This window comes from Euwallacea similis, chromosome 29 (genome assembly GCF_039881205.1).
Source record: "Euwallacea similis isolate ESF13 chromosome 29, ESF131.1, whole genome shotgun sequence".
Classification (NCBI taxonomy): domain Eukaryota; kingdom Metazoa; phylum Arthropoda; class Insecta; order Coleoptera; family Curculionidae; genus Euwallacea; species Euwallacea similis.
The window spans coordinates 274,548-299,002 of record NC_089637.1 but is presented as its reverse complement, the minus strand read 5'-3'; the positions used below and the strand labels follow the sequence as shown (position 1 = coordinate 299,002).

Here is a 24,455-nt window from a genome sequence, read left to right as displayed (position 1 = left end):
ATTTTTTCTTTTTTTATTGATAAGCGATATCGTTTTAATGCGACAACGCGCACTGGTACCATGCGGGCGGAACATATAATTAGTACCGATGTTAATGTGTTTGGTAAAGTCTCTGGTGTGCATTAGATGCGAAGATAAAGGGCCCATGTCAGCGAATAATTTCCTATTGTTCACACAACAGCAACAAATGGGTTTAAAAATGTCACACAGGAATTTGAGCGTTAGAAAAGCGACCTTGAAATCACTGCGAAGCTCAGACAATGGAGTATTGGTCGCTCCAATGAGAATGTGCGACATCCTCAGGAGAGATTTTCTGAAAGGACGCGTTAGCTCATCGTGCTCAATAGAAAAATAGAACTCAGAAAATTTTATGGCATTTCTGAGCAAATTAGCAAGTACTCCGACAGAATTTGATGATTTATAATCATTTTGTACTAAATGAAATTAACATCTATTAAGAGCGAAAAAGGGATTCGGTGTTTCACAGATGTTCGTCAAAGACCTCCAAAAATAGCGAATAATAATCATCAGATATCATTAAAAATAGAGGGAAAATATCAAGCATCGGTTGTCGACTGAAATATTGCGTCGCAACTGCAATTATGGTCGAAATGATTGTACAGAAAAATAACAAAAAAAACCTATAATTATAAAAAATATATATAAAAAATATATAAAAAATATTGAAAGAAAAGCAAACATTGAATATCTGTCCACAGAGGAGTTGTGCCGATATGACGTGATGAGCTGAATGATCTATTCAATAAATAGAGGATTTTAAAAAATTGAAAATTTGAAATAAAACGGAAGAAATTAAAATTGATTTCTGACAAACGACGAGGATTCCGAATGATAACGTTATTGTTGGTATATTGATCAATGCAGGATGCATACGACAGGATAAAACTCTTTCTCCAAAAGCAAAAGAAGACTCTTGTAGTGACCTTATTGAGGTCTTAGATTGTGACAGCCATGGAGCTGGACAGAACAAAATCTTATTTTACAGGGGTTACATTTGATTGATATTTCCTGAAGCACGTTAAGAATCTCTTATACAGATTAGATATTTTTGATTAATTTCAGTCAATCATATTTGCTCTGATTCTCAAGTCTGGGCTCAGGAATATCACTAATACTTATGAAATTATTCTCTGCAATTGCCTTGGGCATAGGCAGTAATATTCCAACGAGAATACCACAATGAATAAGGATGATATATTTCAACAAAGATTGATGTATAATAAATACTATAACACATAGTTACACGCCTTCTTGATCTACTACTTTACTTACTACATTTTTTATACTTATTTGTAGCCTTTTAACTCCTTTTCCTACTTTTTTGTATCATTTCTGTTTTAGGAACTCGTTACTGAATTGTTTTTTATTTCGAATTTTGATTGTTTGGTGAAACCAAACCAATTAAGGATCCTTCGAATTCTTGTCAATATTAATTTAGTAAAATCTAGAATAGTGTCATTCCACCTATTCTATCATCGTTTTGACCGTCTTTTATCAATTGATCAAATTAAGTGAAGATATGAGAATGTGCAGGAAATGTCTTAACCCGTGTAGGCCTAAAGAAAAGAAATTCCGCTAATTGTACAAGTCAGGATTAAGTTACGCTTAACTTAAAATTTTGCTCACTTGAGCCCGTCCACAAAGAATTAATTGTTGCCAAATTAGCTTCGTTTGTGACAGTGTTATTTTATAAGAAGACTCAAGAAAGTTAATTCACTTGAGGCCCACAGTTCCATTGGGGTGTAACTCCTTGAACTCACAGAACAATAGCATGAGATGATCTAGATAGTGCCAAGTATTGTATGGAGGCAAGCATGAAGGATTCTTGTAATTTTTTATCTTTAACGATCAAACGTCCTTTTTGACACGAGTAACACAGCAAAAAGTACAACTGCAGGTTGATTTAGCAATCACTACCTGCACTAGGACGATAATTTTCTTTGTGGTTATCGATAAAATTATTTATTGCCTTCAACTGAATAGACAACTTCTAAAAGAGACTTTTGTCTTTTTTATTGCTGCACTTTTTCAAAATAGACGGTTTGTTGGCGCAATTTTAGAGTCGACAGACAACAGAGACAAAACGCCCAAAAACTGAGTAGGTATCAAAAGTGATTTTTTCTTGGATGGCATCACCAGCTTTTATTTCGCATTTGAAATCTGAAAACAATTCTAAATCCGTATCATCATGTAACGTGTTCTATATGGATGTGCAACTCGAAATAATATAATACAATCAAGTGACCACTAACATTAGTATACTATAAAATGTAATATGTGCTAATAGTCAATTATAGTTTACAATAGTCTATGTTAATATTGTTAGCCCTGACTTGATTATTGTGTCGAACACAGTGGAATATGGATATAGAGCATCTTAGAAAAAAATTGTGTTTAGAATTGATTTCAGAATCCAAATATTGAATGAGAAACAGGTGGTGTCATACTGTAAATACGAAGGTGATACACCGTTTTTGGATCCTCCTATACTTCCAATTTACATGAAAAAACGTAATTAAAAATAAAAATATACGGTTCCCAGCTTTGTTAAAAATTAGATGCTATGTAATTTATAAATTACTGCTCTCTTGTTATCTGACCAAGGTTAACAAGTCAAATTGAATTGTTGTTGAATTTGACTGTCAATAGACAATCAATACGTCAATAAGACTGACAATAATGACAGAATGAGCGATATAAATGACGTAAATGACAGTGACAATTGACATTTTTAACTCAAAAAGTACATCAAAAGTACAAATATGTGGATCACAACTTTTTTGTTATAGCCTAAAATTGATAAAAATTGTCCAGTAATTTATCGGTCAAACTTTCGAACAAGTAAAATATTTTTTCTTGCTATCCCGGACATTTTACGTCGCCACCCTGTACATTTTACGCGCACAATAATCAGGTTCTCAGGATATAAAAATGGTGAGAATAAAGTCTTCATTCCCTTCAAAATAAATCGCAACAAATACATTATCATTCAAAATATGTACCACTGAACATAATAAAGCTACCCTAAAGATTATTTACTCATACGTGAAAACGCGCAGGGCAAATGATTCGGGTCTGATGCGCACCCGACCGCAGCCTCATGTGAGGCGTCCAAGCATCATAATCTGCCTAATTATCGAACCTCACAACCATTGTAATACCGCATTAAATTGTTATTGTACTCGAATAATAGCTGGGAGCTTCCTATTGAGAGATATAAAGGGCCCAGCACAATGGAGGTGAATACGCTCGCACTTCTCGTTTTAGGTCACACATTCATATACAACGGCCCCTCTTTTGTCGAAAGTCAAGTGATTTGATCCCCTTGTCTGAAATGTTTATATTTTGTTAAAAGATATTTATCTTTTATTCTCTCTTACTGGCTTTATAATGGTACGGGAGGATATTTATTTCTGGGCGGGCGCGGTTATCTACGGTGTCATCGCTGCATATATTTCAATAAAATTAGTGTTAATTTAAAGACTTAATTTCGTGTTTTGGTTGCGGGAAAACTAATTTGACGATTAATTGATTTTTGTTCCATTAGCCTCTTGAAACAGCTATCTGATAAAAAGGGGCTTTCATTTGATTTTATTCTTTGATAGTCAAGATTTATGCTTCAGCTCTGAAATCGACTCTGTATTAGGTTTACGGTTTCTATAAGGCCATTTGGCAAAAAGAGCTGCCCTTTCATTCGTCTTATTTACATCTTATAATGCTCAATTTAGTTGTTAAATAGGAGCGTTCAAGTTACATAGATGATAATACACAATTCATTTAGTATCGTTTAATATTCTCAGAGTAATGAATCTTTAAACAAGAACTTTCCATTCGAAGACTCCATACTATATAAGATTGGCTACTAAATGGCAATACTTAAGACAAAATGCATCATGTTAACATGCTGCTCATTATCATTCACTCTCTGTTTTTGTTTTTCCGACGTGAATTCTAGTTCTAGGCGTGACGTAGATTAATGCAGGGTCGTAAAAGCTTTGATTATAAGTTAGTTTAGATTAGATCAGAATACTGAAAAATCTTGAAAATATGCGATTTTAACGCTTCATATTGTTCTCTGTTTCTGAATAATACATCTTAAATAATATTCCATTCCTTACAGTTGATATTTTCTTTATATTGGTTGCATTTGTTGCATGTGTCGATTCTGTAGTACCCTTCCCCATATTTAACTGAATTCTAAGTCTGGTCATGGCCATCATAATATCCTTCTAAATGTTATGAAAGTTTATTGGAACTGAAATTCATTCTTCTGCTATTTTCATTGTGAGTTAGGATTTTTGTACCATTTGGCGTCATTCACCTTTGGTTTTAGGCACACCTTCATCGCACTTCAATGCTTACCGGCATAAAAAATATCCACGTTTTCCATTGTGGAGCGATTATAATATTGCTTGAAATCTCTCAGCATAAACTTCTTTAACAAGGCATAACTTGACTCGAATTGAAAATAGAAAAAAAAACCTTTGAAGTAGTATTCCTACAAGACATGTTTTTGTGTATCAGACATTTTGCTGATTCACTTTGGAAATATTTCCCGTACATTTCGGCTTGTGCGCTTTTTTCTTCAGCTAATCGTTGCCACACTTCGTCCATCACGGCCATACGGGCACATTTCTTAAAGTCATCTGCGACTAGTAACTGCCTCTGCACCGTTTGCTTTTGAACATCTTGCAAGTTGCTACTTACTGAGGCTTCGTTGGTAGATTTTGATGTTTCTTAATACCCACCTTATAACCCTAATCAGCAAAGGAGTTTTGTGACAATTTACCAGAGCAACATGTCACTTTTATTAAGGTTGATTTTTATGAAACAATTATATCACACCTATACGAAGTAAGCTTATAGTTTCTTGCAAAAAGATTGTTATTAAAGGTATATAGGCTAACTTCGTAAAGGTTTTTTACGTGTGATTAATAAACATCTAAGCAACCATTATAAAATGAAATTGCTTGGCGGTCATTAAAATGCTGCGACAAACTGTCGTTATAAAACAGTTTTATAACGGCGTTCGTTGATGTTATATAATGATTGTCGAAATGTTAAAATTATTGTTTCTTTAAGGTTCCCAGCGGATTGTATAAAATATTAGATCATGGCTTTTATATTTTTGAGAGTAAAGATATTTTATTGTATTTTGTCTTAGTAATGTTTTCTCCAGTTTTGTGAAATGTAAAATTGCAACGATCATTGTGAATACAATGTCAACTTGTCAGAGAAATGCATAATCGCATTCCGAGATGCTGTAAAATTTAGTCTGATTTATTAATATCATTAATTTTTATTAGTATGATTGTACATTTTTCTCTCTTCAAACGCTCTAGTGTTCCGAAAGCGCTTCTAGTTCTGTTTCAACTCGGTCAGTTCGAAGAAGGGACATTTCTGTTACCTATATGTTCTATTAGTTCGAAAAGAAGGATGGTCTCTGTTCTCACCTCGACTCGCCCTGTAAACATATAACACACCTCTGAAAAACAATTAATTCGCCCTTTTTACAAGGATGGCTCGACCCACTCCATTCATCTATCATACGTATCGTTGACATATTCCAAATTAAAATCGCTAAAGCTTGTATAGTTCGATACGACGATCGATAACTTCGAAGATCTGCGGGGCTGACTATGGTTTAATTTAACTCCTCTTCGTCTTAAGAAATGGCCCCTCGAGCGCACTCGTTTATCGCTCCTCTGTCCCCTCCAAAACGAATTTAGCATCTTGAAGAAAACTCTTGATGCAATTTTACATTTATAACTAAGCGGCTTGCCCACATTTTATTATTTGTCAAAGCCCGCAGAATTTATGGCACAATTAACGATAAACCAGAAGCGTTCTAGAAGCGAAGTCATCTTTATAATAATGACAAATGATTTAATAAGCGTTGTAGATTGGACAGGTTCCTAATGAATTCAAACATTTACTCACTGAGAAATAAAGACTTGTGGGAATGGTTCGCGTGAAATTGTTTGATTTGTGTGTGATTGCGAGATTTGTATGCAAATATCCACTGCTTAATCCTCTAAACTTCTGCGTTTTAAAACATTGGTGTCAGTTATTGTTAACTACCGATTCGAATCGAATGATAGCACATTCTCTGTAAATTACCATTAATATGGCACTTCGATAATTATACAATTATTACTCTACCTACGCCATTTCCCATTTATCTGCTAATGATTTTAAATTATAACCCTATAGACGTAAACGAATTAACTTTATATTAATGTCTGCACCATTGTGGAAGGCGTGCCTTGGGACTGTTTCCAACTCCAAGAAAACTAATCAATTTCGGTATTTTTGTAACAGAGGCCGGGCATTGATTCTGTGTGCTGTTTCTGTATTGAAGAAATTTAATTGCAATAGCTTGTGTTATAAGCTGTAACAATCTTGATCTATTGTTAAGTGATCTAAGCGTAATGAAGTAAGAGGTGTAATTAATCAAACTGGCCTCGTTGCGCAATAATAGATCAATATGGGCAACCAAACTGGGGGTCAGAAGGTGTATGGGTGCCGCGCACAATAATAATTGGTTAGTTCTTCTGAAAAACATGTGGAGAGATTCAACAAGATTAATTATAGAATTTTAAATGTGTTCAACATCCTGATGTTTTTTCGAATTTGATAATTCAATAGTCGACAAATTTCTCATTGTTACGCTGCGCACTAGTGTAAATTACGGCTGTAATTACACCACTAAATTACAGCGGTAATTTACATTAGTGCAATTATCGCCATAATTTCTCTGGTCGCCTTAACAATGTTATAACCTATTGAGATATATCAGTATCGTGGCCATATTTTTTCAAGATGTGATTAATGAAATTCTCTTCCTTAAATACAATTCGTCTGGACGAAAATTAATCTATAATTTCTGGAACTTTGCACTCGTGCACTGCGTGCACTCGTTTTTAACTTTGCATTCGTGCTAACTACCTAAGAACTAGCGATTATTTTCGTTGCTCTTACCCCTGATAGCTCATTAAGATTTTCAAACATGTAATACGGTCTACATGGGACACAAGGAAAATTTACTGTTTAAACTATTTAATTTTGTCATTTACAACTCGTGAAAGTGCATAATAAACTCCTATATGGTTCATGTAACAGTGCTGCCAAATACGGGAGAGCGACAAATTCTAGGTCTCATTTATATCTTGAAAAAGTAATACTTTCGGGTTGGGTGATTAAACAGGTAAAGGGTGTATCAAAATTTCCAGTGTTGTGAACAGATTGACAAACATGACGTGTATGTCATAACTTAATCCATTTATTTACAAGTGAAATCTGTCAAAGTCAAAGTCGAATTTAATGCCGAACTTACTTACGACATGCATACGATTCAGTAAACAAAAATTGTGTCAAAGTATTCTCGATTAGCAATTTTTTGATACACCCGTTATAAAAGTGGGTGCCATATATGATTCAGGGACGCGAAAAATTCTAATTCTATAAATGTGGACTGAGGAATTAAAAAAAGAACTTTTTTCACTTTAAAGTGCACTTTTTTATGCTCAGTAAATTATTTGCAACTGAATGTACTTTGTCCCTCTATTCTGAAAAAGATATTTTTCCATTATTAACGAGATGAAATTCGGTTTAAATTTTCCTTCAAATTAGGCAATTTACAACACGCCTCAGGTTGCCCCAATATAAGGGACGCAACATTGTCAAACGGCTTCGTTTATCACGCGATCATCTAATTAATTTGAAACTTAATTTATTTTAAAAAAAGGGGTTTCAGCAAATGAAATATGCAAATTTGTTTCCGTTTTCGAAATTACAAAATCAAAATATGATGGGTGTTTTAATTTGGGATTATTTCGCTGCTTTGCGGTGTCACACCATTTGTGCCTAAAATTTTATAATTTGTAAGTAAAAGGTTTTGGTTGTTCTACTCAGAACAATTCATACCCACTAAGTTAGTTCATGGCACTTAAGAGATTCCATGTAATAGTACTCAAGATAGTTCGGGATGTTCAGGTGGTTCGGGGTGATTAAATCAGTTCAGGTGGCTGTAGTCGGTTCCTCTAACTCCAATCAGGTTATTTCAGATTGCCTCGGTTAGAGTAGACTTTAAAAAGGCCAGTCTAGTCTGAAGAGCTTTTAGCAACATAAACTCGGGATTTTGATTCAGTTCCTTCTCATTACTTTCTTCTGTCCACCTTTTTTGGAAGATTAGTTAGCCACCACAAGTAACGTGATTAAAGTTGAAGATTTTTTTTGTTTATTTAACGACAATATTTAGTATTTATTTGCATTCTCCTCTTTGAAGTATACCCTTATTGGTTGCGTGTTACATGGTAATATACCATATTATTATTCTCATAATTCGGTCACGCATTTCGAAGGCTTCAAATATTTTATTCATTGTTTTTCAAGTCTTGTTGAGGAGAATGTGGAGCAATGACTTTCTGGAAACTGTGATTGTGGTTTTGTATTTTTCATGATGTTAAGGCTTTTAAAAAAAATGACAAAAAAGGAATACCCTTGATGATCTCATCTTCGCAACGAGGTTAACAATGGTGGTTTGTAACTTCCATAATTCCATACGCAGTTGGTGAAGTTTCGTCACATCTGTGACTTTCATGTAACAATTAAGCCTATCTGTGGTTCAAGTTTTGTTGCGCGGTCAAAGATATTTGCAGAAATACAAAATTAGCAGTGAGCAAATAATATAAAAAACGGGGGGTTCAGGTTAGTTTTAACCGAAGCGTTTCATGCCTTCCAGGACCCTAAGAGTTGTGGAAGACCGCAAGAAACTGATAGGGGTCCTTACTGGATCTGTACTGCATCATCTACCAAACATCATACATTCTTCCTTTTTTACGTACTTTCCTGTCCTCTGAAGGTTTTTGAAGCTCTTCTTGCCTATTAATTCACTGATTCATGTGGTGAGTCGGAGATTCTCCAGCGGTGCCAGCTTTGGTTAAGTCTCATTAAATTAATGTTTTGGCTATACAGCGGCACATACTTGATTTATTTCGCCATCCTTACAGGATATTTGCCAGAAAAATGCATCTCTAGGGTAGTCAGTTGATGTCGGCAAGGCTTAATTTATCGTTCATACTTTTTTGGCTACGTATTAGACCGAAGTCTCTCAGTTCTTATGATTAATGGAATACTAGCTCCTGTTATTCAACTTCAGTCTACGATTATGAAGCCACCACCTTTAAATAAAATTAATAACAATATGCAGCATCTTAAAAATTACCATACATTTAGTCCTTTCGCTTTATACTGTGAATTACCACTGAATGGCCACCTCATTACGTAGTCAATCAAAGTGCCAACAGCGTCAGTCAGAACAAAAGCTCTCCTAAACAGACCACTCTATATACGAAATATAAAAGATGATGAGTATTTCGATTAAGGTTGTTTTATTTTAATCGATTTATCATACGCAGATATAAAGGTAGGTGTTTAATATTAATGAGAAAAATTATTAGTCTTGAATTCACATGTATCGAGATCAGGAGAGGTGTTGAAGACGATTAAGGATCGGCCAGGCTATTATACCTCCCGATGCCTGGCCTATCTCGATTTAGCTACAGGGTAAATTCATTAAGTATAAATTTATTTGGCTTTAAACCATGCCAATATCCGAATCAGTTACAGGCACAGTAATCGAGATATAAGTCGAGGATTTATGGCACGAGTTTAAGGTTTAATAACACTTTTTTTTTAATTCGATATAAACAATGTTCACTTCATCAATGGGGTTATGTACCTTGATTTTGCTACATTCTGCATCTTTTCCATTATCCACAAGGAACTACTCCGTAATTCGTTATTGCCATAATCGAGGTGCATCAGCCCTCCTGGACTAAAAAAAGACAGTTTAAGGCCGGTCGGCCGAGTAAATTGTAAAGATAGATGATTCCGGCGGACAGATTAGTTAACCAGGGTTATTAATGACCGTGTTTAACCTCCGCAACCCCACCTCCCTACAATGGTTGGTGTTTTAACACCACATTACAAGCGATTACCAGAGGCTGACGTGCAACTTATATACCAGACCCGATACACATTATATCTTACGTTTGATTATTATTTTCTAATTACAGCTGGTGCTGAAAACGGCTTCTATAACAAATTATTTGACACATCAGTAATGGTTTAATTCTTCTTTTGCAGCTGTATGAGCTCAGTGACGATCCCAAGAGGAAAGAATTTCTGGACGAACTTTTCTTATTTAAGCAAAAGAGGGGTAAGTACAATCTTTTGATGGCTTGTAAGGTTATTATGTTCTACTGTAGCCCACTTAATGTTAAGGGGGTCAACCTTTTGAGCACAACGATACTAACAAATCGGTGTTTTATAGTTATTTGAACCAATGATCTTTTCACCTCTTCATCCTTTTACTTTCTCACTTTCGGTTCGTCCAGACCTTTCGACTGGAGGTTCCGGTAAAAGACAAAATCGAAGATAAAATAATACTTCACACATTCAAGTGTTTTGAAAACGTATAATTTATTTTTGACCTTTCTACACCTTTTTGACTACTTCTAAAGCTACGGTACATGATATAAATTTAGCAAATGCAATTAGGGGCACCCTGTATACATGTATAAATATTTAGGCCTCAAAATCAGTATCATTATTACCAGTGACTCAAATAATTTGCAAAAAGTGTAATTTTGTTTTAGTTTTTGAAATTCCGTTAATCCCATATTGAGTCGGGGATAGAATGCTTAAAAATTAAGCATTCTATATGTGGTTATGACAATTTTTACCATTTCTAGTTTCTTTGAGAAGCAACAGTGAATTGTTCTTTCTTGATCTTCTTGATCTTGAAGATTATCAAAATTGAAAGAACTTTTAACATTCTTCATTCATTCAGAGAGAAAAGGATTGTAAATTAAGAATGTGTAGGAATATTCATGTCTTAAGATACAGAAAGACAATAAAAATCTGTAAAAATTTAAAGATTTTGTAAGAATTTTACCTTTTTTAAAATAACTTTATTACGGTTGCCAACCAAAATGTCTATAAGAGAAACTTCAAGCCTTAGACGTTGGTCAGCATCAATTTTAGTTAGAAGTGGTTACTACTTTTTCCTTAATTCGTAAATGAATGTTGAAATTGTGATTTTTATTCTGGATTTTGAATCTCCATCGATTAATTTGCCTATTTGATTGTCCTGTCGTTAATCAAATTTAAACTGCAGGTATACCTGGTTGTAACGTTGTTGTAGAAGGTAAACCTCGTTTTAGGGAATGAAATATCTTCCACAGAAAAAGAATTTATGGAGAATTCGTTAGAAACGGAAATTTCTAGAGTTTCATTTTACGCATTTGATAATCAGTTCCGAAAAAAAACAATTTTTGGTGTGAACCACATGTCTTCTTCATTGCATTGGTACCTGTCATGGAGGTTGTTTTCATTCATTTTCTGTTAATAATATCTTGTCTGTAACTATATTCCTGTTGCGTTTGCTAAGGAATCATATTCAATCAGAAAGAAACAGAAAATTAATTCCATTTCAAGTCCCGGGGAGTCGAAAATCTTTAAAATATTTCTAGAAACTTTCAAATATCTCTTGAAAACACAAAACAATAACGTCTCTAAAACAAACCCATAGGAAGCTTAGAAAATATTAAAATAATCAATTTCCCAGAAATATGGAGAAATATTCGAGTTCGTAGAAGATCAAACGAACTCTTTGAAATCTTAATACTCTGATCTGAACCCAAATAGACCACAGGCAGAAAAGCATTTCACCAAGTTTTTAAAAGTGAGTTCAGGTTTGCTACATTCACAGCAACTATCTTGGCAACTTAATTTATCATAAAATTAAAAATTAGGTATTTTCTTATTTACCCTTCTATGGTGCTCTTATCTCCTAATTGTGTTTTCTCTTATATTCTTCTTCCTATTAATAGTAGTAAAATTTTTGATATTAATCTTTAATATTTTTTACCCCGAGAGTTATTATTAGTGTCTCCATATGAATTCATCTTTTAGCGATGTATCTATTTCCAAAGCAAAGTTTATTTCATCGTTTTCTTCATGGAAGAGAACGTACTTCCTTATGGGGTTTACGCTTTTATAGTTTTCTAAGAATTAGTTTTATTTTGATTAATGCAAAATTCAGTGCCTATTTAATTCGACAAAGTCGTTTTAATAGAACTTTTACAACGAACCAATGTATTTTATGTCAATTTGATAAATGGGTCGTAAACCCGAAAAACGGCAATTTGCGACCCCCTACCATGTTAGCAAACTAAGGGGAATTTCTATTTTAAATATAAATCTAAACACAATGTTCTGAAGTCGGATTTGCAAATCCTCCCCTAATGACAAAAGTACCGTTACTTATTGTTTGTATTTCGAAGAAGATACCACCCCTACAGCTGGATTTTAAGGAGTTATTGCATTCACTTTAATGCGGAAATTTCCTCAGGTACCTACTTATGCTTTCAAGAACTTACACCTTACACACTACTAATTAAGAATAACAAGTTTATTGCTACCTAAGAATAGAACATAAATTAGCATTTCCTGTCAGGTCGCATCTTGACAAATCTAAATGAGATGTAAATTGCTTAGCTAGCTTAGCTTGCTAAATTTACGCTCAGTATAATGCATTATTGGATTAAAACCATTTCAAAAACTCCCCTTACTACTCGGTGACCTAAAAATGTGTTTAAAAGATGTTTTTCAAGTACCTGCTCCATACAAATTGATTTCGGGACAATGAACATAGATCCATTGTAGGTGTATATAGCTTGACCATGTCCGGCGGCTTGATAAATGATTTTATTGCCTTCTTCCGAAAATTTGCCCTTTTCAACAAAAAAACATTTGGATTCCAGATTGGGCCGATTTATTGTCCTTTATGCAGCGTTGGAAAGAGAAAGTAGCTAAGATTGAGCGTTCATGTTCTCCCCAGCTTAAGCCATGTTTATTTTACCCGGACGAATGTCAGCGCTTGTTTCTTTTGATGGCGGTGTTATTGTACCTCTACTCCGACAAACGGAATCCAAAATACGCACAAAATTGTTTACCAGAAAAACCTAAGAGTCATTCTACACGATGTGTTTTAAATTTAAACGCCCCATATCCAACTCGATGTCAGAATGTCTGATGTCAGGTAAAGAGCCACGCCACTGAGTGGCAGATTTAAATAAAAAACAGAACTTCCAAGTTCCAAGAAACAATTGTCCATGTGTGTATTTTAATAAATTTAATAACTGCACGATTCCCCTAAGTCACGATATAATTAGGACAATTTTGCGCATTTCGATGCGAAAGTAATTGTTGCGTTTCGAAGTTAAAATGGTAATAACTCCGCGTTAGGGTTCGCGAAAGGGATATCAATGGTGCCTTTGTGTGTGTACCTTAATACCCAAGGAGTGATATTAAATTGGTGGGAATGAAAAGTTCGAACAGGTCGCGTGCATGCCTGATGGAACAAAAAAGCGTCATTAAGTGCTTAAAGTATAAATTAATGAATATGCAAGAAGCCGATGCAAGTAAACTACCATGGGCTTGCATAGGGCAAATCGGAAGTATTCGCAGCCAAAAAGTTAAAAAAAAAAAAATTAAGGTATACGTTTAAGTGAACGTTTACCTACCTAACTTAAAAAGCGCTAAACGAACTGTAAGTGGAAGCATTGGACCTCCGTCAATTTAAGTAATAAATTCTTAATGACGTCATTGTCGGCGTCGAGTTTGATTGGACGTCGTTCGCTAATCAGCCTGCCTTATAATTTCAATTTGGCACTATTCCTGATAATGTCGTTTTTTAGAAAACCTTTAAAGACTGTTTAAGAAGATTTAAAAAGAATTTTGGTTGGCATTGGGATGTCAATTTGATCGCTTTTCATTGTTCGATGATAGAGAAATAGAGAAGGATATGTCCGCTTTGTGACGCTAATGGCAAACAGCGAGCAGGTGACACAATTGACAGCTTTCACGCTCAATTTTGTATATTTGCCAGTTGACATGGTTGTAAAAACTACTGAGGATTAGGTTTGACAGCCTTGACAGATGATACTGTAGGTTGGCCAATCTTAGGTAATCGATAGTTCCTTAAATATAGTCCACCATTTATTTCCTTGAGAAGGGTTTCGAACCTTTTATTCTTTCACATTTACATTTCATTTGAGTAATTTGATAATTTCACATGCATGTGTTGCTTTCTTAACGACTCTATTGGCCAAAGGAACATTATACAAACGACAAGTATTGATTTTTTTGTTATCTCAAATCAGATTTTAGTCGTTCAAAAAGAAAGTAATATTTCGTGTTGCCAGCACCTGTAATCAGGGGCTCGTTTTTTCCCGAGTTTTCCTTCATTGTTCACTTTTGCAAACATCAATTTTAAAAAAGATGAGATAATTCACAAAACTATGCAATATTGACAAGGTACTTGAGATAAGCACTGGAAACGTATGGGAAAGCGTGAAAATAACCAATATTGTTTAGTCCTCTCCATAGTTAATTGAATGTTTTCGTTTACGGGTGGTAGGCAAATTTTCCATAGTGCTACTTAAAAATCCCCCAAACTACTCTTTCCTTAAAGTGTTTGCTGCGGAAATGGGCACAGACGTAGTAAAAGTAAAAGGCGACCCTTCACCTCAAATTTTTTAGACGAATAACTTAAAATAAGGTGCCCTTAATTAAAAAGTTACATTGTCTGTCCAATTCAGCAGCACACCGCATGCATTTCTTTAATCGCCATTTTTAAATTGTATCTTACCCTGAATAAACTTACCTAAAAGAAGCTTCTATACTTTCGTTCAAACGCGGTACTGCTATAGGTGAGCGTTATTTTCTACTAATGAATTCAAAGGTTTTAGTTGGTTTGAGCTTAAGAACAATACTCAAATTTTGTTTTTTTACTTATATAGCGGAAATGGCGCATTATAAAAGGGTTTAACTGAAACATTAATAAAGGCTTCATTCACCGTCGCTAGCCTCATTGTTAAAGGTGCGGCAAAATATACTCAGTTTTGGAATATTGTTATAAAGTAGAATGAGCACGAACAAGCTCAATGTATTAACAAAAACGATGGTTTTTTTCCTTGTACAAATATACCTACGAATGATATTTCATGGTCCCAATTCGATGGGACTTTGAATTACCTAGCAGCAATTTGTGACTACTCACCAACAAGTCACAATGCAGTTGCAGGAATAGTTGATATTGCACTTTAAACGTTGTTTATAAGTCACCTTGTATACCTATTACTGCAGTATCAATAATGTTGGTTTCCCTCAAACATCACCCGCACTTTTAACCTTCAGTATCAGAGATTATTACATCTTAAAGAAGACTGAATGGAAATGAATATAAAACAATAAGATGTCAAGAAGAAATATGTGAAGATGTACAGGTATGGTGTGTTCTAAAATACCACTTTCGAACCTCGAAGACCATAGGAGAAGATGGGAATTTCAACATTGGCCATAACTGAACACTTTTGTGTCTCTGTTATATTTCTTGGTCAATCTAGTGGAAGGCACCTAACGTGCTGTTGATCGTAGATTTCAGTGGCTCCTTAAGCTAAGCGATCAACGAATCCGAATCAAGAATTCCTTCCACGAAGGCAATTTTAGGTTTTAGGATGGGAATGGGACTCGAAGTGTACCTAAAATACCTTATAGCCTTCATGAATGACTTATAACGAAACTGTACATTTAAATGTTAGAAACATTCATGGATTTACCACATTCCCAAGACCTTTCAGAAAACGTATATTAAAATATGAGTAATATTTTACTCCCCGAGTACACGTAATCCAATATTCAAGTTCTCCTTTCACCTGATATATTTCAGATTAACAAGACACCGAGCGAGCACATCTGCCAAAACAAATCCACCAGGGGTTCGCGCTTCTCTGGCCGATACAAGTCGTAAAATTGGTCGTCGTTGAGAGCGGTTTCAGCCGGGGCACATTCGAACATTATTCCAAATGCAATTATGAAAATGTGACTTAATGTTCCCCAGATTTATGTCCTAACTTAAATATATTAATTTACGATCTTATCCTTGCTTGAGGCACCAAAGTCGAATTCAGGTTCTGGAGGTTTCGCCCGGTACCACATGGCGCAAGGCACTCTACTTATTTGCAGCAGAAAACAATGAACGGTTTAAAATAAAATAAATAAGAATTAAAATTTTAAATAATTTACCGGGAATTCGCTCTAATTCGAATCATTATGGTGCTGTAACGTATCATTTAAATTATACGGTGCAATTTCAAAAATTACCACGTAATAAACCGTTTAAATTCAAATAAATCATTCCTGGCGTGGAGCGATTTCAGATAAACACGAGTTGCGGTAGCAGAAACAGGTACCTTGCCACAAAATTACACCATCATCATCGGACCCTGTATCAAAATTTGTATACCAACGGGTCTTTCATTAAGTCGTTATTGAATTTGGTATAATCGGTCTTGGGCTACTGTTTCAAGAAACCGAATGAGGTGACTCGGCTACAGCAACTATGTGACTCAGCAGATAATATTATAAGAAGTCGTTAATTTGGCAGTTATTTGATCTAATTTGACGGGCGCCAGCTAATTTGGGTGACATATCATCATGTATTTTGCATAATCACCTTGGGATTGTGAATAATCTGCAGACAAAGAACTGAAACACATAAGACAAGCGGGGTGGTGAATCCCGGTGGCATACGCATGTGGAGCTGGCAATAAGACATTATACCGAGTGTCGGTGAGTGACGAGCACGTTTATCAAGGGGCTGCCAACACAAACAAACCGGAAGTGTCCGCTAATTATAAATGCAGTTGTCATCAATCATTGGCTCATTTGACATTTCGAGATTCTAATATCGAAAGAGCTGTCTGGGAGGTAAACTTAATTATTCTAGAATTAGGTACTTCAGCTTTTTCTCTACGTTTTTCTCTTTAGAAAGTCGTTCAGATGTGACCTTATTTTAGGAGAATCTCCAGAGAAAGAGATATGCGTTAACTGCATATGGGGTGTTACATGTCTATACAAATATTGCGAACACCACAGAGATTGTAGTTCAGGTCGGTTATGGTAATTACGTCTTCGGCAGTTCTGAAATTTTACATTTAAAACTTTCATATTTCACATCAAGGCTCGCAGGTCCTGAGTAATATTAGCTTTAATTTTCCCAACGTTTTTTTCCCAAGAAACTTTGTCTAAAATAGACTGGGGCAAGGTGTGAAGGTACAGCTTTGCCTATCGTTCTTGTTTAGTTGTACTTGATTTTCAAGCCACTTGAGTTGTGCTGAGTGTGTAATCAAGCCAAGCTGCACGTATGGAATATTAAAATATCTCATCAATCAGGAAGTTTCATGGTCAAATACTTGGAAAATCAATAAATTGCGTGTGCGTGTGAGTGAAAAAATGATCCAGATCATCTAGATTTTTTAAATAACTTAGCGAACTTTCTCAAACGCTTGAAATTCTTCTTGAGGAAACCTTAGAAAGAATTTCAAAAACAAAGACTTAAAATAAATAAAAAATAAATGGAAGTTTCGATAAGTTAAGGTATTCTAGGTTTCGAATCTACCCGATTAAACCTGAATTAACCGAAAATTTTCCAACAAAAACGGTCAATGAGAAATATTCGACCTCAGTGTAGTCAATATATTTCATTTATGTGGACGAAGCTCTGGACATGGAAAGCTAACTGTTTGAGCCCGAACTATTCTGAAATTATTGAAAACATTAATAATTAAAGAATGCGAAAGATCACTGGAAAGTCAGGATAGGGGAACAACCTCAGCGGTAAATCTGAACTTGTGAACTCTTTAGAAAGAAAGTGTATACAGTAGAAGCTAAAGACTAGAGAAAATTTGTAAAACCAAAATAATTTATTTTTTGTGAAAAAGTAGAGTTATGATAGAAGAAAAACTTTTTAAGAAACCTAAACTAATCTACTGTTCCTAGGCCTCTGTTAACCAGAGAATTGTTGAAGAGAGAAAACTAGCTTTTTTGTCAGGCATGTGGGCTTGGCTCAAATCTTGGATACCTACATAATATCGGGTTGGCATCTATCCAGACCAACAATCTATACTCCATCCTTTTCTCCCAGAAACCGTACTGCAACAATAGTTTGGGTGATTTGCTGAGCCCGTGTATGGTATTTCTCTTCTTTGTTGTTGCAAGTTTCTTACCATTCTCTAATGGTAGATGTCTTATTTGTTATCTTTAATTTTTTTTCAATTGCAGAGTCTATTCTATAGAGAGCCCGATCCATTCTGTGTCGTAGCAATTCCGTTATTTTTCCCGTTTTTATTATTGCAGTGTCATTTGCGAAGGTTACTATTTTTTTCTCTTCTGGAACTCCCGCCTTCTACACTAAGTCCAATTCTCATGTAATTTTGATTTTTCCCATTTATAGTGATATCGATCATCTTTCATGAATCGAGATAACTTTTATATTGCTTAGCATGGTAGTTAATCTAGGGGTTCCTCGATTTAAGGTACAAGATGACAAAAAATTATTAGTGGTAAAGCTACCTGTGTGTCACCTACCCAGGACGGACCACTCAAGATCAACCATGATCGACTCAAAGTGTGCTTTCTGTTTATCAACTGTAGTAATGGTTAACTAAAAATATTGTATATTAACCATAACTGGTCTTCAAAAGGAAATTACTTAAAAAATTAATGCCTGACGTGCTAACTATAATAATGCTTGACTTAATATTAAAAGGTCATCAAAATATTTAACGAGGAATGACGTCAAAATGGCATATCAAAGCAATTCTAGCAGAAGTATGGCTAACACACATCATTCCTCGGGGAATGTTTTACTTCTCGCGTTATAGAATCGGACCCCAAGTGTTTTTAAACGTCTTCAAATTCAAATTTCAAAAAAGGACTTAACTATTTTATTTGTGAACTACAGGTTAGTTCAGGTTTGTTTGGGCCATTATTTCCGAGTTTATTTGTGAAGTTTCCACGACAACTTTTCGATATAGTTGGCGTACGATGTATAGTTTTTACTGAAACTTCTCATTTTTTTAAAATTTTACTAGTAGAACACGGCACAAAGGTATTTCGTGTTAGTTTCCAATGTAAAGGGTACTTTCCCTAAAGTTTCCAGGTCCTTAACTATTTCGGCTTAGGAAACCAACTTATACTCGGTTCGTTTAGGTTTTTCCACAAGAAACTACCAGGAATTGATGGAGTTCCTTCGGAAGCAATTAAATACATGATTTTTTCTAATTTTCCTGGACGATGAGGATATTAGAAGAAAATTGGATACAGTTGAAGATATGCAAGTTGTACTTGTAGCATTACTGCACCATTTGCCAAATGAGTTACGAAAAGGACTTTCATTAAGCGACTCTTTGCGAAATGAAACCGGTTTAGTCACCGGTTTTGATTGCCAAGTGTGTCACTTGTACAACTTGGACAAAGTACGTTTCCAAACGTTTAACACTTTTATGCTGCTCATAGTGAAATAAGCAGATGAAGGTGGAACTCTATTCAAAGTAAGCCAACAGCTGTATTCTTTCACAACTCACAGAATTTTAATAGACATCTTAAAACTATTTTATAACTAATAATAAAGTTCCAAAATAGCTCGAACCCTATAACTGACATTTGCTCTCTTGATTTCAAATTATTTTAGGACGTCTCTCCAACGCAATAAAACAGGCCTCTTCGTAAGTATTAGCCATTAACTGTGATCTCAATCTGCGAACATCTACAGAAGCATTAATTTGAGACCTTATAGACGCTGTTAGCGCAGATACGAAACACCTTTCCTGATTAACATGGCAGCCCATAAAGTTGTAACTCCTCCTTTTAATTGGTCTTTCCGCACTTGCTTTTATAAAACATGCTTATCGTCCAATCAATGAACGGTGTTCATAACAAGCCGAAGAAGAAACATGTTTTGTGTCAAAGATGAAGACTTTAATGTCTTCTATTCGCGTGTCTATAAGGAAATAATGAGTCGCCATATAAAATAATAATGATGGCAATTATCACAATACGTGCCATTTGGAAGTCATGCAGTTGCGTTTTCTATGTCAACATGTAATAATGTAATGAAATTTTTCCATTGATTTAGCGTTGTAATGGATGGCGTAAGCATGTTCTTTCGGAATAATAGTCAATAATGTGATATTATATTTATATACATAATTAAAAAATATTATATACATCTTCATTTCCAGAGAAAAAGTCTGTTGGCCTGTTGGTCTTTGTGCCTTTGCAACGATTGTCTTTCCATTTTGTCCGAATTTGTTGTAGTCTTTCAGTTAGTCTTGTCACGTAGGTGCGTTCGTGTGACAATTGGATGGATCTTTGTAATCAGCCTTAGTGTAATCGGTTCCCTTGTTTGCATGTATTGTTTAGTGTTTTTCATTGCATTAGTCTAATAATGGTCTGCAGATGGACGTGTATGTCTTTGATGCAGTTTTCGTTTTCATAACAATCCCTTTATCTTCATACGTCAGCGATTGAAAATGTTCTGTCCCTTTTAGGTTCAGTTGTGTCACCATCTACTGTTGTTGTCGAGGATTCTGCTTTAATTTGACGATTTGAGGTAGAAAATTAGTTTTTGGTGGTATTGAGTGTCGGTATCCATTTGCAGAACCATATCATTGCGTTGTCCATTAGTGTCTAAAGTCTTCCTATCATTTTCTCAGTCGTTTCGCCACGTACTGTATCAGTACCGCATCGCCAGCGTACTACAATAGGTGTGGTGTTCCGTCTATTTTTAGTTTATTTTTCGTGTTTTAACTAATGGTCGTACCTGTTATAGCAGTCTATGTTATAAAGGAAAAATGAAAGAGGCGATCCCCGAGTGAGTCCTTGTTCGGGAGCAAGAAGCAAAAGAGCGCCTTCACTTGGTACTTCTAGTTCTCCGTTTTCTAACAGGTTTTTGATAATATAAAGCAGGTATTTTGGCGTTTCAAGTTCAAATCATTAACTAGACCACTCAGTCAGACGTGGTGAAACGCCCTATGAATGCTCATGGGCTTGCTGATTTTCCACCGTTCAGAAATGTTATTTGCATGTTGTTCGTCAAAACAAAGAGTAGATGAATGGTCGGGTGTTTCTTTTTAAAGCCAAATTGACGTATATTTTCCGATCAGTTCCCAAAATCTGGTTTTTATTGTGCTTTCAAGAACTTTACTTTGCGCTAGGAATAATGTGAGAGATCTACAGTTTTGGGTTCGAGTGTTGTCCAGTCCATTTCTTCATGGAGGTATTATTGTTTTTTCCATGTCTCTGGAATTGTGCTGTTTATAATGCAGTTTTACTTGTTATTTTGTCTTTTTTATTGTGTTATACTTTTGATGTGAGCGAGTGCTTTGTCGTATTCTGTGTGAGTAATTAGTTGGTATGTGTGGCTTAATGAGCTGTTAAAATAGTTATCATACCAGTCGTTCACCAAATCCTAGTATCAAATTTAGGGTTTTTCATGGAGCTGAAAGTGTCCGGTAAATACGGTGGCTTCTCTATGAAACTTTGGTTCCATCTTCCTTGATTGTACCAATGGTATTTCTTATTTTGTAGCCTGATAATTAAAAAAAAAAATGTGTAGTTTCTCTTTGTTCAATTTATGGGCAAGTCTACATTTCCGTTGAGAAGCGTTAAGCGTTCTTTTTAATTCATTAACCTATGTGTGTTAAAAAGTATTAAATTAACGACTGTTTCAATATAACCCATCGTTGGGTAGTCTTCATGTCGGTAAGAAACCAACTGCGGACACAATAAAGGGAGCCCCTGACCTGTCTTCGGTTAGCATAATTAAACCGGCCATACAAAGTACGAAACGTCACAATTTCCCACACTTCGAGCCGGGTACTCAAGGCTCACAACAATAAACCTATAATCGTAACAAAACATAATAAAGACGAATAAAAAAAGGAATATTTACTGGAAGAACGTGCTCGAAGCGTAGGTGCCCACTTACGTACGTCCACCAACAATTACATCTCTGTATTACATTGTTGTGCATTATGTGTGATTTAAGCCTCGGTTATAGTGCTGTTGAGTTGATGGAAGTCGTTTGGGTCGTTTTTCTATTGGCCGAGCGATTTGCATTGCTTTTCCAATTGCAAATCTCCGTGGGGAGCGACGGTTTATAAGCCAATCTTCGGCTATTGGGCTTGGAAATGGTAAATGTTCTAATAAACAGTCGATGAACTTTGTTGTGTTGGATTGAAGGAGGTCGAGTTGAGGTTGGTTTCGGGAAAATTGACGATTATGATGTATTTGGTATCAGATATTATGCGCGGGAGGAAACGCTCCTTGTCGTTCTATAGGGATGTAACGCAACTCCTCTGGGTTTTAGTGTCATAAGGCATTATCATTGAACGCCTACGTCGGCGGAAGATAAAGTAGTCATGCGAATGTGGTATGACTTTTAGACTAGAAGAAATTAGACTTGGAAATTACAGAATTATTAGAAGCTACAGAAAAATAAAAGAAACATCATATACAGTGTGTCTACTTAAGTTGGAATCACACGGGAAACTTTTTTATTATTCATTTTACGAAAAAAAGTTATTCTTCATAAAAAGTTTTGCGTGATCTTAAACTTAAAATGAAATAATCAGACATCAAAGTTTTGAAATCGTATACCGGCTTTCTTAAAAATACAAATTTTGCTCAAGAAAATGTTATTGTTGGTTTCAATAATGCACATTGATTTGTTTCTTGAAAACGTGATAACTGATGATCTCTTAATTTGCGCGCGAATTAAATACGTAGTTAATGCATAACAATAATTTTTGCTAATAGGAAAAGACAAAGAGTTAATAATAAATAATACGTAGGATTATTTTAGTTTTAAGTATTCGCCTAGTGGCTCGACATAGCCACCTTCTCTTTCAAAAATTTAATCGCTCTTGCCAAATTTCCTTCATTAACACATTTCGAGTAATTTCCTGACATGCGTCTGAAATGATGCTTCCCAAATGATTAACATCTTGAAACGGCCTGCGCTGGAAGACTTTCTGTTTTAAGAAACTCTGTAAGAAATAATCCATAGGGTTTAAGTCAGGAGATCTAGCAGGCTAAATAATATTTGAGTGTCTGTGAGTAACTTTTCCATTAAAAATATTTTGAAGATATTCTCTAACAGTTAACGTAGTGTGGCTCCGTCTTGTTGGAACTAAATATGCTGACGTTCTGGTAAGGATTAAATATTCTAACACGTATGAAACTTCACTGCCAAAGAACGATTAAATGTTTTGAGAGAGAGGGTGACTATGTCGAGGCATAAGTATGCTGATCTTACAAGCAGTTGCTCCTGCATTTGTGTGACTAATGTGGATATCAGACTGTTTTGTTTATCGGCATATAGTACACCGAACCTTTTCCAAACTTTCCCATAACTTAATTCTCCGAAATATCATTTTCATTTATATTCAAAAACAATTAATTACGATTTTATATTTCCTGAAAACGTGCCTTATTCCGATTTGGTCCATTCGTTCCGATCGGCTCGACCTGCGAGCACACTGTCAACAACGTTTCTTATTGTTTTGATCGATTGTTTTTAGTTACCAACTTAGCTTATATCGCAGGTGGTTGATGCAGGCGACGAAACATGAATATTTATAGAGCAGAACGTTATCGAAATTATTAAGTACGGTGGGAACTGGGAACACGTGTTTGTCTCGCTCTTAACGACTCCGTATCAAGACTTTCAGCATCTGGAACGACACTCAATAAAGACGTACGTGCCACTTAACGTAAATATTTACGTTTCAATCTCGATTAAATGAAGAAAATTAATTAAATCTTAATTGAGCCATAAAACAAGAAGTGTTTTCTTGAAATTGACGAGCTCTAACAACGAAGTTCGAAGTCGTCTAAGGAAGTGCATTTAAATGAGTCATCTAATAGCATCGCGGAACATGTTAACCGATGGCAATGGCAAATGCGATGAGCAAATAAAAAAGGAAACAATAATTGGCTACAGCTTAAAATGGACACTATAAAAATGTATTAAGTTCTTCTAATTGTGCACAGGTGCACAGACTTTACCTTGGTCATAAGGCAGCAAGCCATGGAGAAGTGTTGACTTAGCTATTATTTACAGTCTGTCACACATTTAGACGACGACCACTCGGATCGTCGACATTGTGACCAGAGTACGTACCAACTTTGTCGTAAAAGCTCACGGTGGATCAGGATTTAAATTAGTACTTATTTTTATACTTCTTTTATGGTATACGCAGACGGGAATTTATTACGAATTTATTTCCAGTTCCTGGGACGTTTGTTTCACTTATAATTGTTGCATGGGTGCGAAACGAAGAATGTTTCGGATTAGTGCTAGTCGTAGTACTAAAATTTTAATTTACTTTCAATTTTTTTTCTTTCGGAGTTTCTCATTATGGAAGATCGCTACTGAATTTTGGATACACTCAGCAAGGAAAGAAAGTAATAAAAATTGAATTTTGGCAACCTACAAACAACACATCTGAACGGTAACA

At 35.3% G+C, this 24,455-nt stretch overlaps 1 protein-coding gene across 2 annotated transcripts in view; it reads left to right on the top strand.

Annotated features, from left to right (window-relative positions):
• Positions 1-24,455, top strand: part of retn (retained) — a 120,844-nt gene that overhangs the window by 69,985 nt on the left and 26,404 nt on the right. For both annotated transcript variants that reach the window (XM_066403474.1, XM_066403475.1), the window contains one exon: positions 10,171-10,243. In XM_066403474.1, the coding sequence (XP_066259571.1) occupies positions 10,171-10,243 (73 nt within the window). The remainder of the gene's footprint in view (positions 1-10,170; positions 10,244-24,455) is intronic.